General features: G+C 41.3%; 1 protein-coding gene across 6 annotated transcripts in view; it reads right to left on the bottom strand.

Moving 5' to 3' along the window:
- Positions 1-22,033, bottom strand: part of LOC139607478 (vacuole membrane protein 1-like) — a 59,749-nt gene that overhangs the window by 30,039 nt on the left and 7,677 nt on the right. For all 6 annotated transcript variants that reach the window (XM_071460368.1, XM_071460369.1, XM_071460374.1 and 3 more), the window contains 2 exons: positions 8,994-9,224; positions 3,570-3,701 (listed from right to left, as the gene is read on the bottom strand). In XM_071460368.1, coding sequence (XP_071316469.1) covers positions 3,570-3,701; positions 8,994-9,224 — 363 coding nt within the window. The remainder of the gene's footprint in view (positions 1-3,569; positions 3,702-8,993; positions 9,225-22,033) is intronic.

Below are 22,033 nucleotides of genomic sequence, written 5' to 3'. Positions count from 1 at the left end.
GGGGGGGTGTCACATCCTTGACGACAAATTTTAACCACTTCCTGTCTAAACGCAATGATCCAACGATAGCAGAGTTTCTCCCATCCAATCCCAATGGAGTCTGTTTCCACTTTGGTCTATTACTATTGATTTTCAGCTTTCAATCAAAAACTCATACACAAATCCCCAGCGGATAACTGCCTCCGGGTCCACCTTGAAAGGTGCAAAAAGGGTAAAACTTGGAAGCGTGAAAATCAGAAAGGTGTTGCGGGATCTCCTTGGGTGGAAGATGGAACCCTGAGAACATCCAAGTGACGGTAAAAGCGCTGGCGTGAGAAAAAATGTTTCCGTATGTGGCAGGTCCTCTCTGGTGCAAGCAACCTGTCTCCAGATGCTGTCCAATCACACGAGCACACATTACATACATACACATGGCTGCCAGATATCATCAGAGAGAGACAGAGGGAGCGAGAGAGAGAGAGCAATGCGCAGTGGGAGACAAACAGAGTGCGTGAGAAAGAATAAGAACATAGGAAGAGGGGGACAGAAAAAGAAACAATGTCAGAGAGAGAGCGAGACTAAGGCTGTGTACTGAGACAGCAGCATGCAGCGTCACTTCTAATCTGCCCTCGCACGGATGCGAGACAAGCAGACGATGCTCCTCCTGCGTAACACTGTCAATTTGTTTGGGAAAAGACAACGCAGGAGCTCTCCGATGCTGAGATGATCGTTTAGACAAAACCTCCTCGTCCCCAGGCTGCCCGTTTGTCTTGCTCTTCAACTGTCTCTGCGCTTTTTTCACAGTTTCAGTGGGAAGCGCCACTTTATCAGTAAGTGATGTCAGAGCTGCACTCTCACACATGTGGTCTGAGCACCAAGGCTGCTGTTGGTGCCAACCCATCCAGCTGTCCACAGCTTTACTAACAGTGGACCTTGCAAAAGGTGCTGCGTCCCTGCCCCCTGTTAAACAGCAACACAGAGTCTTTTTTTGTGACTTCCATGAAACTGTTTCAGTATTAGTGTCGCAGAAGGTTACTTTACTTTGTGTGCTGGAGGTTAGTTTAACTATACTGATAAGAAAATTAAGTGGTTGATGCAATATTTCCCTTTAGATTTACACACACACAACACATCTACAGGGCTAAATGTATCATTGATGACTCACACAATTTACTGTGAAAAACTATTTAAATTCCTTATTTAAAGATCATTTATATACGTTAACACAGTTCAGTTTTAAGAGACGCAGCAGAGGCAGGGACAGCGTAAAGGTGTATGTGTGTGTGTGTGTTTGTGACAATGGACTATCTATTCACCTACTGCTATTTGGAGACATGAACAGTTTTGTGAGTCTGTGGTCTCACCAAAGGCAAAATACCTGCCTTGACATCAGACATCAGAGCTGTGGCCAGAAATAGTGATTCAAAGTTTTATCCCAAGAAAGTGGTGCAATGATGTTTTTGTGACACTAGATGAGTGCGTTAATTCATCTTTATCATCTTTCATCTTCAACAAGACAATTAGACCCTGTCCACATGTACATGGGTGTTTTTTAAAAACTTTTTTAAAGGAACTTTTTCTATGCATTTTAGTCTTTCATCCACATTTAGTGTTGCTGTGTAGACAGGGAAAACTGAGTTATTTTGGTTGCATCATAATTGCTGGTTACCTACTGGTGATACCTTTTTTCAGGCTTCTGATTGGCCAACATGGCTTTACAGTTAAAGTCACCACCATTTGATTTGGCGTGCTCTCAACAGAGTTTGACAGTGAATTTTCCCTTTTCATGTGGACAGAGAGTTTGTTTAAGACCAGAGGTGGAAAACCCTTATTATAATAAACATGCATGTACATGTGAACTTGGCCTTGGTCCAGGATGTAGGAGAGAAGACAGGAAAAAATAACAAGTGACTGGTTGAACATTGACTGTCTCTGAGAGATAATAGAAGTGAAAGTTAAACACATTAGATAAGTTTTCATGCATTCCTGAACTGGGATAAGACAAATAAATTCTAGTCAAATACCCAGAATTATATACATACAACTATTCCATATTTTTGGGCCACATAGTGTGTCCCAGCAAGAATCCCCAAGGTGGTCTGCAGACCCCTGTTTGAAGACTTCAGTTTTTAGTACAGCAATAAATTTTCCTCTTTTTCTATTTAAGTATTTCCAAAGTAAATAAACTTGCTTCAGTATTTTAAACAAGTAACAGCGTTCATATGGACGGGGTGACTTTCCCTGTTTCAAGATAACAACTTGCTTCTAAAAAACTGACAGTTTAATGAACACTGGAAACAAGTGAAATCCTGTCTGCAAATATTTCCACTTGTTCAAAATAATTCACTTCATTTGTAACTGGAAGTTTTTTAAAAAACATTTTTCCATTGTTTGACATGTTTTTCATGAAACAGGATGTTGAGGCAGCATGCAACAAAAAACAGATCATGATTTAAGTGATCTGACTGTGAATTAAATGAAAAGGGGCTGACTGGGTTGCTCCTAAAATCTATAACTATATAGTGAACCGGATGAAGCTATAAGTTATAAATTTGTTTTACAAATTATTTTAGTGACATTTTCTGCCATTCTGACAGATATAGTCAGGTAACAATAAGGAAAACAGGCTATTTGTTTTACGAGACTCATAATGCTATGTTTATTTCTAATACAAACACAATCATGGCCTAATATAGGGAGATTTTTATGCTGTAACCAGAGGTTTTCTTTCAAGGCATTTTTTCCTTTTGGAGTTCCTGAATTATCAAAGAAATCGTGCCCGTACTGAGCCATTCACATCTAAACTATGGTTGGACTGTTACTAATCCTGCATGTGTGCTGAAGATTGAAATGCATACTGTAAACAAAAAGAAACATTTCTCTGAATCACTCCATAATCCGTTGATATCTGGGATACCCTCTTTAAAAAAACAGATCATTTATTTGGTCACAGTGTGGTACTGTCTGATACAGTTTATTTGTAAATACATGAGTGAGTGAGCCCGTTGTAAAGTTCAAAACCATTTATGGATGTAGTTGTTTTACTGCACTTGACCTGTCTGACTGTTTGACCCACACTGCTGGAGAGAGAAAAGCATTCCTGAGGATGAAGACCGTGTCAGGACAGACAGTTCTGATGAAAAGCCTTCACAAAACCACACACATATTTCCCCTCAATCCTCTTTCTCCATTCATAATCTCAAGAGGGTGGAAAAATAAATATTTACAGTGAGCTATGAGGTACTGTTGAAACATTTGATATGAAAGTTTTTTTTTTTTTTTTTTTGTGAAAATGAAGGGCCGGAAATGGCGGGAACATTTTACTCGAGTGCATCATTGCTGTTGTCTTAGTCATAACGTTGTGAAAGTGCTTGATTCCTGTTGCACTGACACACTGAGGTAGGACTGGGTCAACACACACACACACGCACACACAGAGGAGAGAATGAAGTGAAGCAGGTAGAAAGAAAAGTTATAGCCTAACATGATGAGATGGGGAGTAGGAGGAGGAAATGAGAAGGGTGAGATAACAGAGGGTGATGAGGATGAAGGATGAGTTGATGAAGATGACGCAGGGAGCAGTGTGTCACCTGTGCAGACTGGGCCTGGTCCAGTATCTCCTCAAACTTCTGGTAATCCTCGTCATCAGGGTCAGCGCCTGACAGCCGCGCAGCCCGGGCCATGAAGTAGGGAGGAAGCTCTCCTATAGCGGTGCCTGCACCCTGCTCATACAAGGACACAGACACAGACACAGACACAGACACAGACACACACACACACAAACACACACACACACACACACACACACACACATATATACACAGAATGTTAATCATTGCTGCTCAGTTGTTGGTGTTTGTAGTACTCCCTGACATGATGTGCTTCGGTGTATTGTTTTGACAACATGCTAATATATTTGAATTAGACATAACTTTATGAGAGAGAGAGAGAGAGAGAGAGAGAGAGAGAGAGAGAGAGAGAGAGAGAGAGAGAGAGAGATGTTATATGTTATGCATAGTTCAGATTTTTATTTGTATCAACTTTATTATTATTATCAACTGTATTTAGGTGCTGTGTAACAAGCATGTTACTGTGGTACCTGAGGGGTTAATGGAGAGAAATATCAATATCCACTATCCAAAGCAGCTTGCACTGCTTGATGTCTGGAATTGTGCGATCAGCGTGCTTAATGGGAATAAAACGGAAAGGATTTATGAGAATGAAAATCCCTGAGATTACTAAACGATCATGGACATATAAAACACAGGCCTTGGGAAGGTGAAAAACCAGATGCCACCTCTAAACAGCATATCAACACGCTGCACTGCTAACTCCTCTGCTCTAATCTCCTTTTGGACATGTGGAATCCAGTGTTTCTGGAAAATTTCAGAGGTGCTAACAAGCCCAGGGGGGTCTAAAGGAACCAAGATATCAATATCTAACAGCCAAAAGGAGCTTGTACCTATAAAGCACTGGAGCCTGTGTGATTGAGGGGGGCTTAACAGGAAAAAAGCGGAAGTGATTTGAGGGAAATAAATCCTCAGCACTTGGTCGGTTCACCAAGTTCATTCTGCCAAAACATGAGGACGGAGAGGGAGTGTGGTGGGGGGAGAGGGGTGAGGGCTACAGACTTAATTAACACAATGAAAACAGCCGCCAAGAAATTCAGTGTTTTTGGAGTTGCTCACAGCTCATTACTTTAATGTTTCCAGGCACAGGGGGAGAGCAGGGGTGCAAGGGGGATGAGAGAAGATGCTGTGGATATAGTTAGTCTAAGTTACAATTACAAATGGCATATGGATCATTTCAAGCCCCGACACATCCTACAATGCACACACAGCAATGAAAAACTTAAGCACTGAAATTCAGTGGTCTAGGTGGAACATGCACAAAATCATAGCTTCAATCTCGCTCTCAGAAGAACATAACTGACTAATCACAGCCACATTACTTGCATGTAGCTGGATGGCTGAGCCAGAAGATGATTAGTGGGTAGTTAGCAACCATGGCAGCGACAACAAGCCCAAACAATCATTCTCAGGAGGCGGTGCTATCCCAAAACCTGGCAGACTGCATCTTTAATCTGAACACCCTCTTCTCTTGTTAACACTGCAGTCTTTGATGAAATCTGCCAGTTTTTTCTCATAATGGAGACGTGCCTTAATCTCCCTGGCAGCTGCTCCATTCAATAGCTCTGCCTCTGTTTGTGAGCCTGCATGTGCCTGTATATGTGTATGTATATGTGTGTGTGTGTGTGTGTGTGTGTGTGTGTTTTTGTGTGTGTGTATTTGTGTAGGGAGCAGTGAAATGCGTCCACCTGCACAGTGGTGGTGTTTGAAGTGGAGCACTTCAGGGAGCGGCAGTAGTGGACAGAGAGGTTTCAAGAGGTAACAGAAAAAACACAAAGAGAGAGGAGGAAAGAGAAAGGAGGGAGGAGGAGAAGAAGCGGTAGTGGTGGTGTTAGTAAATGGGAGGGGGATGCCATGTCTCATCACCAGTGGGAGACTGGCAGAAGGAGGGGGGACGCTGGCAGGGGTGCTTTGAAATCATGGGTGCAACAGGTGTCTCCAACTGTAGAGCTGACAAGCCTCAGCCGAGACCATGCCAGGCTGGGGTTACAGGGGTGTAGTTGTGACTGGGTGGTGTTGAGTCCAAGGGGATTGGATGGCACACACACACACAAATACAGAGTCCCATATCACACCTCAGAGCATGGTGCTGCTGCTGGTGGGGCTGCAGCTTGGCTCAGAGGAAATTTGACTCCAGCAAATCAAGCATACACAGTTTTGTCCAACCCAGTTTCCCAAAAAGTTGGACACTATATAAAATGTAAATAAAAACAGAATGCGATGATGTGCAAATCATGTAAAACCCATATTTAACTGAAAATAGAACAAAGACAACATGTCAAATGTTGAAATACTGAAATTTTATTGTTTTAAGAAAAATATCTGCTTAATTTGAATTTGATGCCGCCAACATGTTTCAAAAAAGTTGGGACAGGGGCATGTTTACCACTGTGTTCATCACCTCTTCTTTTAACAACAGCTGAGGAGATCAGTTACTGGATTTTTAAAAGTGAAATATTGTCCCATTCTTGCCTGATACAGGATTTCAACAGCTCAACAGTTCGGGGTCTCCTTTGTCATATTTTTTGTTTCATGATGCACCAAATGTTTTCAGTGGGTGACAGGTCTGGACTGCACCCAGGTCAATTTAGTGTCCGGACTCTTCTGCTATGGAGCCATGCTGTTGTAATACGCTCAGAATGTGGTTTGGCCTTGTCTTGCTGAAATATGCAAGGTCTTCTCTGAAGACGACGTTGTCTGGAAGGCAGCATATGTTGCTCCAAGACCTGTATATGTCATTCAGCTTTAATAGAGCCTTCCCAGATGAGCAAGCTGCCCAAGCTGCCCAAGCTGCCCAAGCAATGGGCACTAAGGCCCCCCCACACCATCACGGATGCTGGCTTTTGCACTGATAACAAGCTGGATGGTCCCTCTCCTCTGTAATAAGTAAGTAACTATATAATTTGAAATTTTGATTCGTCAGACCACAGGACAGTTTTCCATTTCACCTCAGACCGTCTTAAATGAGCTCAGGCCCAGAGAAGTCACAATGTTTCTGGATCATGTTTAGATATGGTTTCTTCTTTGCATGGTCGAGTTTCAACCTTCATTTGTGGAGCAGTGACGGACTGTGTTCACGGACAGTGGTTTTAATGCAGTGCTGCTGAGCACCAGAGGATCACAGCCATCCAGTACTGGTTTACGGCCATGTCCCTTTGCCTACAGAGCTTTCTCTGGATTCTCTGAATCTTTGCAGTTTTAAGTTGAGGAACACTATTCTTAAACTGTTGCACTATTTGCCCACACAGTCTTTCACAGAGTGGTGAACCCCTCCCCATCTTCACTGCACAGAGACTCTGCCTCTCTGGAGCCTCTTTTTATACCTTATCACCTACTGACCTGTTGCCAATTAACCTAATTAGCTGTGAGATATTCAACCAGGTGTTTTTTTTAGCATTAGACAACTTTGTTGCACCTGTTGCAACTTTTTTGAAACATGTTACTGGCATCAAATTCAAATTGAGCAGATAATTTTCATAAAACCATAAAATTTCAGCATTTCTTTGTTCTATTTTCTAATAAATATGGGTTTACATAATCACATAATCATTGCATTCTGTTTTTATTTACTTTTACACAGTTTCCCTACTTTTTCGGAAACGTTGTTGTACATGCAGAATCACACATCACACATCACACACACACACACACACACACACACACACACACACACACACACACACACACACACACACACACACACTAAACCAGGTGTAGATACATAAGAAAGGGTGTGTCTTTATATCAACATGAACATCATTATTATAAAGGTTGAAAGGTGAGGCTCACAGTGAAGAAAATGTTTAATGTTAGGGTTAGAAGGATCATTGAAAGGCCCTTAGAAAGTATTGTTGTACAAATGTGTATTTGTGTAAAGGAATAATTATATAATAAATCAAAAAAAGTTTTTATTACATGTGTATATGTGTACATGTTTCCAGTTTTGCATTTGTAACTGAGCACATGAACATGTGTGTACTTTATGTGTGTACTGTATGTGTGTATAGTTAATGTATTACAAACAATAAGGAAGCCTGAAGGCTAATTACAGTACAGAGCAGGTTGTTGAAAGCCTGCCTGGTTCCTGTAAAGTCCCTGTAATGAAGAAGTAGCTGGAGATCTGTGTTTCCCCCTCGCCTCAGCACCTTCCACATTATACAGAACAGGGAAACAGATAAAAAAGACTGATAAAACTCATATTGTGGGTCAGGGACTAAGTTCTCTTTTCTCATCGTTCAGCAGTTCTGCCTGTGGACATAAAGAATACTGCACTTTCAAATACGTCCATAATAGATGTGTTACACATATCTGTTGTGTTTTATGTGTCCTGCATGTGTGTGTGTGTGTGTGACAGTGGCACAAGCCAGTGTTAGCGGTTTCATGGTAACTCTGAGACATGTGAGTCATTGATAAACTAGCAGAGCCCCAGTCTAAGCATAACTAGACTCTTTGAAAGCTGTTCTTTGTCTAAGTCCAAGGTTTAAATAAAAAATATGACATTATAAAGTTTAACACTTTACTTTTAAATATTCCTACTATAAAGCGGTAAAAATATTTCTGTTCTGGTTGTGAAAAATGATCATAGGTCAAAAATATTTCATCTTTCTCAGCAGCCACAAGGCTGGTTAGAAGTGTGAAACCACTGACACTGCAGAGGGGAAATTCATGGTAAGGAGCTGGGGGTTTCCAAGCAGATGAGTTATCAATGAATACATTCTCACTCACAGTGTGAATGCAAATGTGCAGTTCCTACACCAGAGAAGGCTTTAACTGGTGGTGTAAAGAAATAAATGAGCAAGCACTCGGTAGCCACCTGTGACACTGATTCTAAAACTAAGGTCTAAGACTCTCTTTCACACGTCAGAGATCTAAAAGTTTTTAATAAATCTTTGTGTTCAAATCACAAGAATTTTCACATTTTTCAGTGTACACCATAAATTGCATTTTAACTCAGAAAAAATATCATAGTCTGATTTGTACACCTAATTTGGAGTCCTTGGCATGTGCAGTTTGACCCTGCCCTTGGAAAACCAGGTCTCTAAAAGCCTTCAATTTTGGTAATTTTCATGTTTCTACCACCCTCTGTCTAATGACACCTTCCAAAACCCACTGGATAAATTCAAAAATGCATGGTGGTCAATCTGAAAACAAGACTGTTTTTCTTAGCTCCTGAGAAACTGGCATTTGGGAGATATGAGGGTTTCACCTGACAGCAACAATATTTCAAAGCACACACTCTGAATCCTGGTCAAAGCTGTGGCCAATGTCCAAGGTCGTGGCAAACTGTGACCAAAAGTGAGCCATGAGAAATGTTTAGAAAAGCTTAACTCCTGCAATCGCCTGCTCTTTAGCTGTTCCGGTCCACAGTGTGTAACAGGCACTCACCCACATACAAGCTTCCAGGCGGACTTTGGAGACGATGGTCCACAGGGAGATGCTTCCCTGAAGGGTTTCTGACCCCACCCCTGCAGCCTCCACGCCCACCTGCTCAGCATCCGAGCCTAGTTCTGGTGCTTCGTGCTGGGGACAGACTATTTGGTCTGGATAGGGTGGCTCGGGGAAATCCACTGAGCCACATTCATATGCTGCTAGGGTCACAGATGCTATGTGTGGTCCCTGAGAAAGACAGAGAGCAAGACAGACAGAGAGAGAGAAAGGAAGAGAAAAAAGGAAGATAAAGACAAAAAGAGAAAGGAGTGAAAAGTGGAGTGGGAGTGAGTCCACCTGTTGGAAGTAGTTTTGAGTCAGAGGAAGAACCACTCATTATTAGCGTAGGGACAAAGTGAGAACAGTGAGTCAAATATTGAATGATACATAAAGACAGTTATAAGTGGGCCAGTAGGCAGACAGTGTCTTCTATACTTCCTACAGCCGTGGAGCTCTTCCTCTGTTTTTCACCAAAAATTAGCATAAAGAGTGAATGTGCCTTCCGCTTTCCTTGCTGCATAAGTTAAATAGGCCTTTAGGAAATGCAGAGAAACACATACCTGTGATTAAAGCTGGAGCCTTATGCAAAAGGCTCAACATGCTCTTTCAAAACCTACAGGAAAATCTTAGTATCATCAGATAGAGAGAGAGGGGCCCCAGGTGGAAACGATCAAAGATGGAAACCAAAGCTGGGGCACTGAAACCATTTGGTGTACACATACCCACCACATAGCCTACACGCACACTCACATCTGTACACCCGCACAAACGCACAACAAAAGTGGTAAGTTAAAGATATATAGTGTTCCATTAATACAGAGGCTTAAAAGCCAGACTCTCATCTCTCAGGTGACTAGCAGATTAACATTTAGAAACACACAATCAAGTATAGTTTCCCACAGCCACATATACGTGTGTGTCTACAGCAGAGTCTTGCAATAATAATGAAGAAAAGAGCAGCAGCAGAAGAAGTTGGTTCTAAATTCAGACTCTCTTCAGACAGAATTTATTAATGTTTGACTGTTCCTGCTGCACGAATGAGACATTAGCATACTTGAGGACCCGGTTTCTTTGATAGGGCCTGGTCTGGTTTACATTTCTGGCTCTTGTTTATTTACTCATTTCAATTAGGCTTCCAGTGAGAAAACAGGGGAATCAAAGGAAGGAAGAGAGGTGCAGGTTGGATTTCTGCTGCGTGTTGAAGTGAGCTGCCAGCTTTTTGCTCTTGACTCTTGAAAACCCTGAAAACAAAGTCATCCCAATATCCACAACGCCACTGTGTAGAGAGGCCACACACACTCACAACTAAACTCAATTACACAGAAATACCAAAATGAACATATCAAGAGGGGAAATCTCCATTTCAACACACTGCTGGCATTTTCAGATAAAGTTCCAGCATTCATCATTTGAAATAGTCTTTCTCTAATTGCACCTCTATTATTTTAAACATAAGCACTTTAAGTTTCCGTTGCTGCCAAACAATAGGGTTTATCATTAAATGGCTGAACTTCATTTAACACACCCATTTTGAATGGTAATTTGTTAAGACACACCTGTTTTGAGGAGTAATTTAATTTCCTATTTAGGTCAAAGTAAAGGCTGAAATGTGAGTGCTGGATCGCTGACCAGAGCAGGGTACAAAACATACAACAATTCCTGTGAACACTTCTCATTGTTGTCTGAGAGGAACAAGGAAACTATTTGTAAAAATGGCCGTTGGTCATTTTACCCTGGCTCATTATGACAGTGAAATTGATAACATCGTCTGAAAGCACAGTGTTTGATTAAGTTTTATACTGAACAGGATCCTGCCAGGAAGAAAAGGTCATGTAACTTTGCATTTCCTCTGGAAGAACGCATGCTACACACTGAACAGTAAGCGAGATGGATCTGAAACAACAGATATGAGTCAGTAACACTTGTGTGATCCCTGTAAATAAAGGCAGGTCCCTGGAGTGGGCCCATATAAGCAAGTCCTGTGTACACTCTTGCGTATGTTTGTGTAGGAAGGGTGCTCCCAGTGACGCACAGGGGCAGTTTGGCATTACGCAATGTAGCGCCATGGCAATCTGGCAAACCTGGGGTGGGGCTGGAACTTCCGGAGCTGTATGGGACAAGGCAGGACACGACAGGACGGGACGTGGGAGGGCAGGACAGTGGCGTGTGAGGCAACAGGAAACAGCAATGCCTTCTCAGTGCACTCCCTTTAGATGACACAGATTTGTTTCTATACACACACTATTAGAAAGAAGGTGCAGTAAGATCTACATTAATTATGTAAAAAAAAAAAAACACCCACTGGACTCACAAAGAAAACATCTGATGCTCACCCACTTGTTTTCTTACAAAGGCAAAAGACAAATAGGAAAATCTTTAGTGACCCAGAGCAAGAAGTCAAGAAACTCCCAGCACTGACCCAGTCAGACTGGATACTCCCCAGCCTCATATCCTCCCCACTGACTCTACAGTGAGATCACACTACCCTGAAATCCACACACACACAAACACACACTTCATGCGCACAGACAGACTCTTCAAGCAGAATGTTTGTGTGGCCATGAAAGACTAGATTCCTCTTGCTCACACTTTCCAGCTCTATCTCAGGTAATGTGTGTTTACCAAACACACACAGACGGCGTGCCAACAGAGAGCATTGCGTGACTCCGAGTACCTGCTCTCTCGCTCTCACTCTCTCTCTCTCTCTGTCTAATGCTGTGTCACTGCTTCTCAACTTAAACAAAAGCCCAGTGCTCTCATGTTGGCCAGGTGACTCACCATTCATCTGCAGCTCAGCCCCCAGCATCCAGGTAGCTGCTCTCGGTCTCATTTTGTTTGACTTTGTTACTGATCCACAGGGATACACAGGCACACAAGCACACATCTCATCTCTTCGAAGACATAGTAGACAATTAATAACAGAAAAAAAAAAAAATACTAAACATGCAGTAGAGGAAGTATTTTTCTCTCTGAGAGAGCATTGTTCCATCGTATACACTGTTTACTATAAACAAAGTAGTGGTGAGGGTTTTGTGTGTGCACTGAAATAACTATTCCACCTCCTGTGTCTACTTTGAGATCTGCCTAATGCTTAAGAACATGGCAGTGCTGACACAAAGTTACTCTCTCTGACCCCATGGGATCTACAATGGAGGCAGCATTGTTGGCATTCCTGTGGCGACCTGCACAAACCAACGCTCGGCCTCCAAAACGAGTGGGATCCCCACTCCTGGGTATGAACACACCCACACAGACTCTGAGGAGAAACACACAGTTTGGATCCGGTAATTAAGTGTGTCTGTATGTGTGTTTCCGTGTGCGTTGACAGTATATCATCACTACAGAGCAGAGCACATGCCAGTGAGAGGGCTCGGTCAAAACAGAGAACTGCTGCCAAACAAGCAAAGTAAGACATCCAGCTTGAGATGTTTAAAGGAATGATCCATAAAATTAAAGACCCATTCACACCAGATTTATTTCTCTATGGAAGATGGGCTGATCTTAGCATTATCTGCACTGTCCACCCACGCGAGTGATTTTTGCCACTTTTCCTAATTACCTACTGTTTTTCAGCAAACTTGCTGGTCCTCCTGTAATTTAAACCCCATCTGGAGGTACGTCCTTGTACTTTAAAGTAGATCTCCAGGGTTTTTCTTGGGAAGAGTTGTTTGTCCTCTTACTGTATTTTTCTTTAAATAAGCTCAGCAGTCAAAAATGTTTTTGCTAATCTGAAGCATTCAACATCAACATCCTGTATAGGCCTATATGGGAGCCAATACAACACGAGGGAAAAAAAATAAAGCCAACAGGGGAGTGAGAGTTCATCAAATGAGCTGTTGTAATGTAAAGGTAAGTACAGTATTTACACTGGTAAATACTGTTATTCTCTTTTGCATCAATGTCCATGTCTGTCACAGACCATATCCTGTAATTGTGCAATGGTTAAAATATTGTCCAGAATGATGACTGATATTATCAAGGACCACCTCTTAGTGTTAATCCCAACTGAATAGGGCTTAAGCCCCCTGTGGAGTGTGTGACCACTCCACTATGGAGTAATTTTTTCATGAACATGTCTCCATTTTGTTGTGTCATGCACATGCACGTGCACAAGCGCACGGGAAACGTGATACACATTCCTGCTGTTGGTTTCATGCTTTTCTGCCATTGTGCCATTCTTCTCTTCCAATTTTTGTTTGTTTACAAGAAAGCTCCACAGGGCAATAAACACACTTGAGTTGGCCCCGGCACTTCTTTAAAATACAAACAATGATAGAGCCGCATTCTTTAGTTCCTCAAGAAAGCATAAAAGAGTCCACAAAGATGGTTAATGGTATGTCATTTGCTAATTCATAGTGATTGCGGTGGCCCCTAAAAATTCTGGGAGTTTGACATGATGAGGGTGGACTGATATTTGACGTGTAGTAAATTGCTCCTTAACCGCGAACCTGGACAGGGACAGCGAACGGCTATGAGCATGTCAGTTGCTGAAGCACGTGAACGGAAAGGAGCTTCCTCTCAGTGCCACAGCAAGAACAAAGTGTGCGTCAGCATGCCCACTGAAGGAGGATGTGAAAGCTGCAGGCCAAGAGCTGCTGCTGTTAGCTACTGACACACACTGCCAACCACCATCATCTCTATAACAGTATCAAAATGTTGAACACTAGACAAATAAACTATACTTTCTTTTGTGTGTGACCCTGCACGTCACAGTGACAGTGTTATTTGTAATAGTTGAGCAGACAAATACACACACACATACACACACTCATAATGTGACAGTGTAGGGTTGATGACCAGAACTGTGACACAGCTTGTGCACGGACTGACCTTTTTACGTTTTAAATTATACAGTAACTACTGGTTCATTCTGTGCGGGGAAACTGATGCAATGGAGTGAACGCACTCATGATGAAATTTCATCATGTATCACATGACCACATATCAAAAACCAGCACATTACCATGAGGAAGCAGTGGCACATGATAGTCAGATCCAAAGCGTAGCAGTCTGTAGGTTATAAATAAATCTATACATAAGACAGACAGATTTTTGTGCCTGCATGCCTCCCAAAATTACATGTTGCACACTAGGCTGCAGTTCAAAATCTCAAAAGTCAAAGTGAAACAAACTGAAAGGGGAAATTATACAATCCCTTGTCTATATCTTTTAAATGTGAGACCCTAGCAGATGCGCCCCATAATGGTCCCAGCCACCAGTCATGGTGTGGATACCTCTTGTTAGTTTATGGCAGCAAATATTGTTGCTTCCAAATCCCAAAACCAGACACTAATGGGTGACCATAAACTGACCAGTTCTCAGTGACCACGACCACAGGACGGTCCAGTCATTAACAGGTCGCTGTGGTTGTCAAGGGCCATTTAAGCACATTAGACACGGTCCGGCTAGCATAACCTGTTAACCACTTCTTACAGTGGGAGATTGCTGGAGGCAAAACAGGACAAACATTAGAGGTTATTTCGTTATGAAGAAGCCCTGGTCAGGATCTCCGAGGGAGGCAAGAGAACGCTGGACGGAGGCCAGCGATGGCACACAGACAGAGGGGCGGGGGTGTTTAGAAGTGGGTGGTAAGCACACACACACTCACACATACGGACTGTGAGATGGTGGAGGTTACAGGGGCTGGTCCCAGTAATTTGTCCATGTGGTTGCACCGTATGACCATATGTTCAGGAGCCTCTCCCTGACTCGCAGACAGACACATTCACTCTGACCCCCCACTGAGCGATCATACACTCCAAAGATAACACCTTCATTTCAATCCAAACTATCTGATGCTTACTTTAATGTACAAATACAGGACTCACAGTTCCATGTGAAGTTACCTCACACTGTGAACTTGATGAAAGTGAAACTGAATGTAAATATTTTGAGCTCATTTGCAATTACTTTACTAAGGTTTACAATTGAGTCGTTCACAAATTATCATTATCAAATGATACATTTCAGTGATAACTGAAAAAAACACGTTTGCTTTTTTTCTGCTTTGCTTTGTTTGCTGTCTCTTTTCTGCTAATCTCAACTGACCAGAAAAATTGCTGCTCAGATGTGTAGGTGGCAAATAACACATGTATGTTTCTGTAACTAAAAACACAAAACATGCAGGAAAACCAGCTTACTGTGTTTAATCTACAGTAACGTAATAATAATAAATAATGAGCACAAAACATAATTTGTATAATATGCAATAAAATATTGTTACATAGATTAAAATGGAAAACCTTCATTTACCTTAATTTGCCTTTATTTTCAATTTTGCTGTATCATCACTCACACAAATTGATTGGTTGATCAACAGAAAATTGATTGAATGAATTAATTCAACTTCTTCAATCATCTAAATTACCCTGTAAGCAAAAATAATAAATTATGATAAAAATTTTGTGTCTTTCAGGTGAAAATACAAATTAGTCTCTGGTTGCAACTTTTTAGTTGTGTTGATTTGCTGCTTTTCTATAAATACAGGTTTTCAATAAAAATGTGTGAATTTAACAATATATACAAATATGTTACATATATACATACATACATACATATACATTTCAAAGGCGGTTTTCTCGTACTCTGAGCAAGGAATCTCCACTTCAGTTACATACACTGAACTTTCCAGTTTTATTCCTATTTATATTCTGAAGATTTTTACAGAGAGGTTTGTTCTTATATCATTAGTAGCCTGATTTATATAACTTTTTATTCTGAAAAAAAAAAAAAAATTTTTTATGCCTGTTGACAGTATTTTCTGATTTATGGAGTGATAAAAAAGAGATATCTAAAATCCACTCTGTGAAAACTAATACGTCCACAAAAAGAAACAGGGATTTTGAACCAGATTTCTGTTCTGGAAATTTATGCAAATGTGTGCATATCTAATTTACCTCAACTGCATATTTAAAAATAAAATTTCAAAAACTTGTCATACAAAAAATAATTAATGTAAGTAATAGACTGAGGAAGTTTTCGTGGTTTCATTTGCCTTTGGTGTCTTGCCTTAAAAGCACTGGGTGACCTTTATGGAAGAATTTCATAACAAAACTACGCTTCAATAAACCTAAACACCTGCAGTCTGCCAGCAGTGCTCTGGTTTGGTCTGGTCAGGATTGGCTTGTTCTGGCAGGGTTGTTGGTGCCATTCCAGACTGGCTACACACTAGGCCCACTTTGGTGCAGGATTTGCTTCCTGTGGGCTCTCAATGTGTGTGTTTGTGTGTGTGAGAGAGAGAAAGAGTGTGTGTCTTTCTGAGCGAATGGTTATTGTACTTGGTATTAACAGGACTCCTGGGGCCTCCAAGACACAGACAGACGCATGCCTTGGATGGCTGAGGTGTGACAGTTAAGATTGAGAAGCCATTAGAAACACCACACACACAAACACAAACACACACACACACACACACACACACACAAAGCTCCCATTTACACAGCTCTCTGGCATTCATCTTTGAAGGAGGTTGGTGAAGATGAATAAGTCACAAGATGTTTGGGCAGATCCATGTCTCCAACCTTATGAGGAAGAAAATGAATTACTTAAAAATCATGAATGAAACCAATTGTGCTGCCTGCTTTTTTTTGCAAAAGGAAGCAAAAGCACTTTTGTTGTATTTCACATTCAAACCCAAACTTTGACAACTCCCCTCATGATCAGCTACAGCTTCATAACTCACCAGTATAAAATCCTCAAACAACGTATAGTGTCTTTATGGTATGTAAGTAATACTGCCTGTTCAGCAGTGGCAGGATCAAGTCCAAGCGATAAAGTTCTGACATACTATCTAGATGTAGTTAAAAATTAATGGCTTCAAATTGAATTTAAGAGGTGTTGAAGTTAAAGCGAGAGATCCGTTACTGCCGGCCAGTGGTGAGTCAAGGGTAGCTTTTCACTCAACGACTGAACTTGATCCTGATGTGTCACTCATGTTCCGGGTAACATGTATGCCAGATATCACTTCTCACTTTAGTGAGAGCAGAGGGATGATTATACTCTGCCGAGTCATGTTTGACACAGAGAGCACGCACAGTCAAAAAAAAAATCTGAATCAGTATCAAGGCATCAGATTCAACACTTTCTAAAGAGCTGCCTCTGAGTTTTTTCTTAGCTGAGTAAGGACACAAAAAAACAAAACACAAATAAAAACACAACAAAACAAACAAAAAAATACACTTATGATTTGTGGATGTTTTAGGTCAGGTCATACAAACCAGCAGGGGTGTGTGAGTCACAACTCAAACAAAGCAACCACGTCTCTGTCTATGTGAATGTGAAGGTGCCCAATTGTTTACTTCCGGGATTGTGGCAAGGATTGCCACTGTAAAAGCCAGACAATGGCCAGGTACACACACACACACACACACACACACACACACACACACACACACACACACACACACACACACACACACACACACACACACACACACACACACACAAGTTGTCCAATACCCTACCATGCTGTGACCAAATTTCCCTCACCCACATGTTCTTGTCAAACTGTGAATGTGTGGGCGGACTGCACTTAACTGTATAACAGCACCTGAGCGGCAAAACTTTAAGACCTGAGCAGTGCTGTGTGTGAGCTGTGATAGTGAAGGGACAGTGTTTGGAAGCCACACTCTCAGACCTGCTCAGCCCTTACAGCAATAGTTGGTGCTAATTAAAGCTGTGCTCCCGGTAATTGCCAACAGCCAAAACTTAATTTTAGGGGGTTTGCTGGGGAAAATCTGTATATTCTACACAAACCTCTGCTGCAACCTATAATTTAGCAATCCTAAAAGAAACTGAATATAGAAAACTACAGAATGTTCCTTTATTTAGATGAGCCACTGGTTTACTTTTTGAAAGACAACGGACTGTAAATCATGAGTCATAAACACGCTTGGATCCCATGGGATTGGTATTGTTTTCTCCCCAGTGGCTGCTGACATTTATACTCCCCGAAAGACACAACATGTACACCTCTCACTCATAAAACAGCTCAAAGCTAAGAAGCAGAGGAAAAAAAAGACTACCCTAGTTGCTATTATGTAAACAGCAACGTGCGCGGCTTCAATTATAATGACTTTAATTCTTTGTTGCTGTTGATTTAACGTTGAGCACAACAATTTTCATGCTGCCCATAATGACTTAATGGCAACAGCCATTACTGAAAGTAATTTAATGGTGGATGACTCAGATGAGCTCTCTTCTAAAATATTTACAGCATTCCCAAGCTTTCAAGAGTCACACTCATTGCTAACCCCTTCTCAGTTAAAAGAGGATTTATGGAGGGCAGCGACACTAGTTGTCACTAGAAAACAAATGCTTAAAAACTTGGGGGGATAAAGTGGGGATAAAAGCCGGCCCCGCTCATAATTGTGAGTTTCACGATCATTATGGCGGATACATGCGCAGGTGCAGGACTCTCAGCATGCTCATGTGTGCATGTGTGTACTGATCCTCGCCTCCACAGCCTCTGCTGAAATGAGATCTCTCCAGTGTTCCTGCGTGATTTTATTGTTTTCATGGTCTGTATTGTAAGCACCCACCCACTACCTCCTCCCTCAGAGCAGCTGGATAAAATACACTTGATGGTGTGCCAAGAAGTGTGCTTTTTTCCTCTCTACGCCTGAGTTGCAGGGTTTTATCTTTCTCCATTCATCAGTCCTGCCCATGTACAATGATCTCCCGCAGTCTCAGCAGGATGCAAACATAGAGAGGAGACACAGGGCAGCAATTGCCCATGTCAGGGAACAGGAGAGCTGCCACTTCTGCTCTGGTTTCATTGACTGGGACGGTGTGCCTGTTACTGGCTCTGCACCTCCCTCTGCTGGTGGCTCTGCAGTACTTTGTAATGAAATGTTTATTGCTTCCCACCGACAGGGGTGGGGACGTGTGCTGTTAATGTGTGGTGTGGTCATTTATTTTTACCAAAACACCAGTGAAAGATTGTCATATCAATTTCATAGAGGTTAAACCGAAACCTTGAATCGAACAGTGCCAACAAGGCAACACTGTGCTGGCAGAGAAAACTGTGACCACACATTTACTGCAACTGGAAGAAATCAAACGATTAGCTTCAATCAAAGAGTTAAGTCCTTTGAAGCAGTTCGAAAAAGGACAGACACATGATGACAGCTGGGAAGGTTAGGGAAGTCACATGACATCACAGTCACATGTTATGTCATGTGAAAATAGCACTACCAAGGACCTTCATGGTTATTAGACCTGCTAGTATTCATGCCTTTCCTCAAAATGGTGGGAATTACTTAAGACCTGCTTATGTAATGCATTCGATACAGTTGTATGAATCACTATGTGCTGCTTTTTAAGAATATAACATCTTGTGGTGTCTGTTTAGTTTTTCTTGTCTTTTCTAACTGTAGAAAGACGCTGAAATATTTAGTAGAATGTCAAACAGCAGTTATATAAAGCCATAAATCAGCCACTGAGGAACTTTCCAAAACTTTTGGGTTCACTTACGTTTTCCAGAGCTTCATTTTCAGCTGGAGCTCTTATGTGAATAAAAGTATTGATACTTGGTATCAATACAATGATGCAACACTGCATGTAAAATATTGCAATACTATTATGCGCTGATTTTTTCTGGTTCATCAACATCTTAAGACCAGTGGTACCCTCTACTGACCATCAATGGCCATGACCTCGGTCAGTTATGACCATCTTACTGACAATTTATCAGTGAGTTACTTCAATCAATTTATCACAGACTGGCATATTTACTGACAGCAAATCAAAATAAATTTGATCATAATATACAATGGCAGCATATATTTAGGGTGGCGACTAGAGTATTTCTTATCAATGAATCAATTATTCTTTTTTTTTTTTTTTTGCCTTCACAATTTCCCAGAGCCCATGGTGACGTCTATAAATCACATGCTTTGTCCACCCAGCATTGCAAAACCCAAGAGGATTTAAGTCACAGTGACATAAAACAGAGAAAATCCTCATACTAGAAAAGCTGGAACTTGTAAAAAGTAGGAAACATTCAGTTATGGGAGACTACAGTCATAGGAGAACCAGAGAATTTTTGCTTAAAAAAAATACTTCAAAGATTAGTTGATCATCAAAACTGTTGCCATTAAATTTCTGCAGGTGAACTCATCGATCAATCAACTGATAATGTTTGAGCTTTACCCTCCGGTCTACTCAGCTTCTCACAATCAGACAGTTTGCTAAAGTGAAAATGCATTGAAGTGTTTTTACCAAACTGCTGACTGGATGAGAAGCTGTGCAATAAAAGTTCATTGTAGTGCTCCCCTGAGCTGCTGTATATCTCTAGCAGTGCACTTGTATACCACCTATAGAGTAATTGTGGTGGTGTTCTTTCCAAATGTTGATATGGGTATAAAGGCCCATTTTAGTATTCATTTCTGGTATATAGCTAAGTCTTATGGACAGACAGGGAGAAAAACAGTGCCAGAGAGGTCAAGCTGCAAGTGTTAGAGTTTTAATTTTGTGGGGACATCTTAGCAAGTGACCCAGTTATAATCACTGACCCAGTCCTAGTTCCTAAAACCAGGACGACTGTCTGCTGGCACTCTCCAGAGTTCACTTACCACAGAAATACTTTAACTTTTTTACTGTCAGAAAACAGAAATATCTTGTCAGGATGCAGAAATCTACAAAATCACTTAGGAATCTCAATGGCTTCTTTAAACATTGCTTCTACAGAAAAGAAGATGTATAATTATAATTCTCTGAGGTTGGTTTTGAGCTTCTTACTTGTGGTTTAGGCTCTCATTTGAAGAGAGGAAACAGATACTAGATCAGACAGAGTTCCTTATATAAACAAATATGGTTAGACTAATAATTTAGGCCAATATTGGGGCGCCCTGGTGGCCTAATGGTTAAGGCGGATACACATAACCACAACATCCACAGTTTGACTCCTGGCTGGAGAAACTTTGTTGCATGGCCCCTCTCTCTCCCCATCGTTACTGTCTACTTCCACAGTGACTATTGAAAAAAGGTATAAATGACAAAAACAAACAAAAAACCATTTAGCTCAACATTAAACTACCCTTTTATCACCCAATCATCTTCAAAGTAATTAACAATCCTCACTGTCTACAGACATATATTTTTTTTATTTTATCCCAGTGTATGACCGGAGAATTCATTCCACTCTGGACAAGGTAGATCAACAGGATCAGGTTTTTCAGTCTGTACATATCTGCAATGTTTAAATATTTGTAAAACTGTCTCATGGTTTAAATGCATTTTCATCCAGCAAGAAGTACATTTGGTGGTAAACAGAACATATAAAAGTGTGATTTTATGCAGGAGCATACAAGATAAATAAAAAAACGAAAAAAAAATTTTATTTGAACATAAACACAAAAACATCATCTGTCAATAGATTAAATCTGAAAATATCTGCACCAGTATCGGCTTTTAAAAAACAATATCAGTCAAACTCTATAAAAAATGCAGGACAGCAGCTCCAGCAAGGAGCACCAAGTTCTGTCATGAACCCAATGACACCACAACCTGCAGTAGCAGCTACGCTCACTAGATGGCGACATCCTACTTTAAACCTTCCAGAAAAGTGAGCTGCGCCACTTCGGGAGAGTAAAAAGAAACTCTCAAATTACATTTTTGAGCACCAGAGTTTGGCTTTTAAACACAGCAGAATGGAGGACACACACTTCAAAGTTTCCAGTTCAGCTCCACTGGGCAAGCACACACGAGTGCGACAGTGGACTCCCTGATGACAGATGGACTAAGAGAGAGGAGAGAAGACAAGCAGATGTTTTGAGACCCTGATCTGATCAGCAGTAGAGACCCAACACCTCCCTGCACTCATAACTGAGCAAACACACTGAGAGACGAGGACACTTGAAAACAGACAGAGACACACAAACAGAAAGAAAGAGGAGGGGAGACAAGGGGGGAGTAAAAGGGGGACTGTCAGTGAGGGAGAGACATAAAAAGGAGAGCAAGCAAGGAAAGGGAGTGTAAGAGAAAGTGAGAGTGAGTGA

Source organism: Trachinotus anak, unplaced genomic scaffold, assembly GCF_046630095.1.
Source record: "Trachinotus anak isolate AG129_WGS33_773 ecotype Australia unplaced genomic scaffold, CSIRO_AGI_Tana_v1 ptg000024l, whole genome shotgun sequence".
In the NCBI taxonomy this organism is placed as follows: Eukaryota; Metazoa; Chordata; class Actinopteri; order Carangiformes; family Carangidae; genus Trachinotus; species Trachinotus anak.
This window is presented reverse-complemented; position numbering and strand designations above follow the sequence as displayed.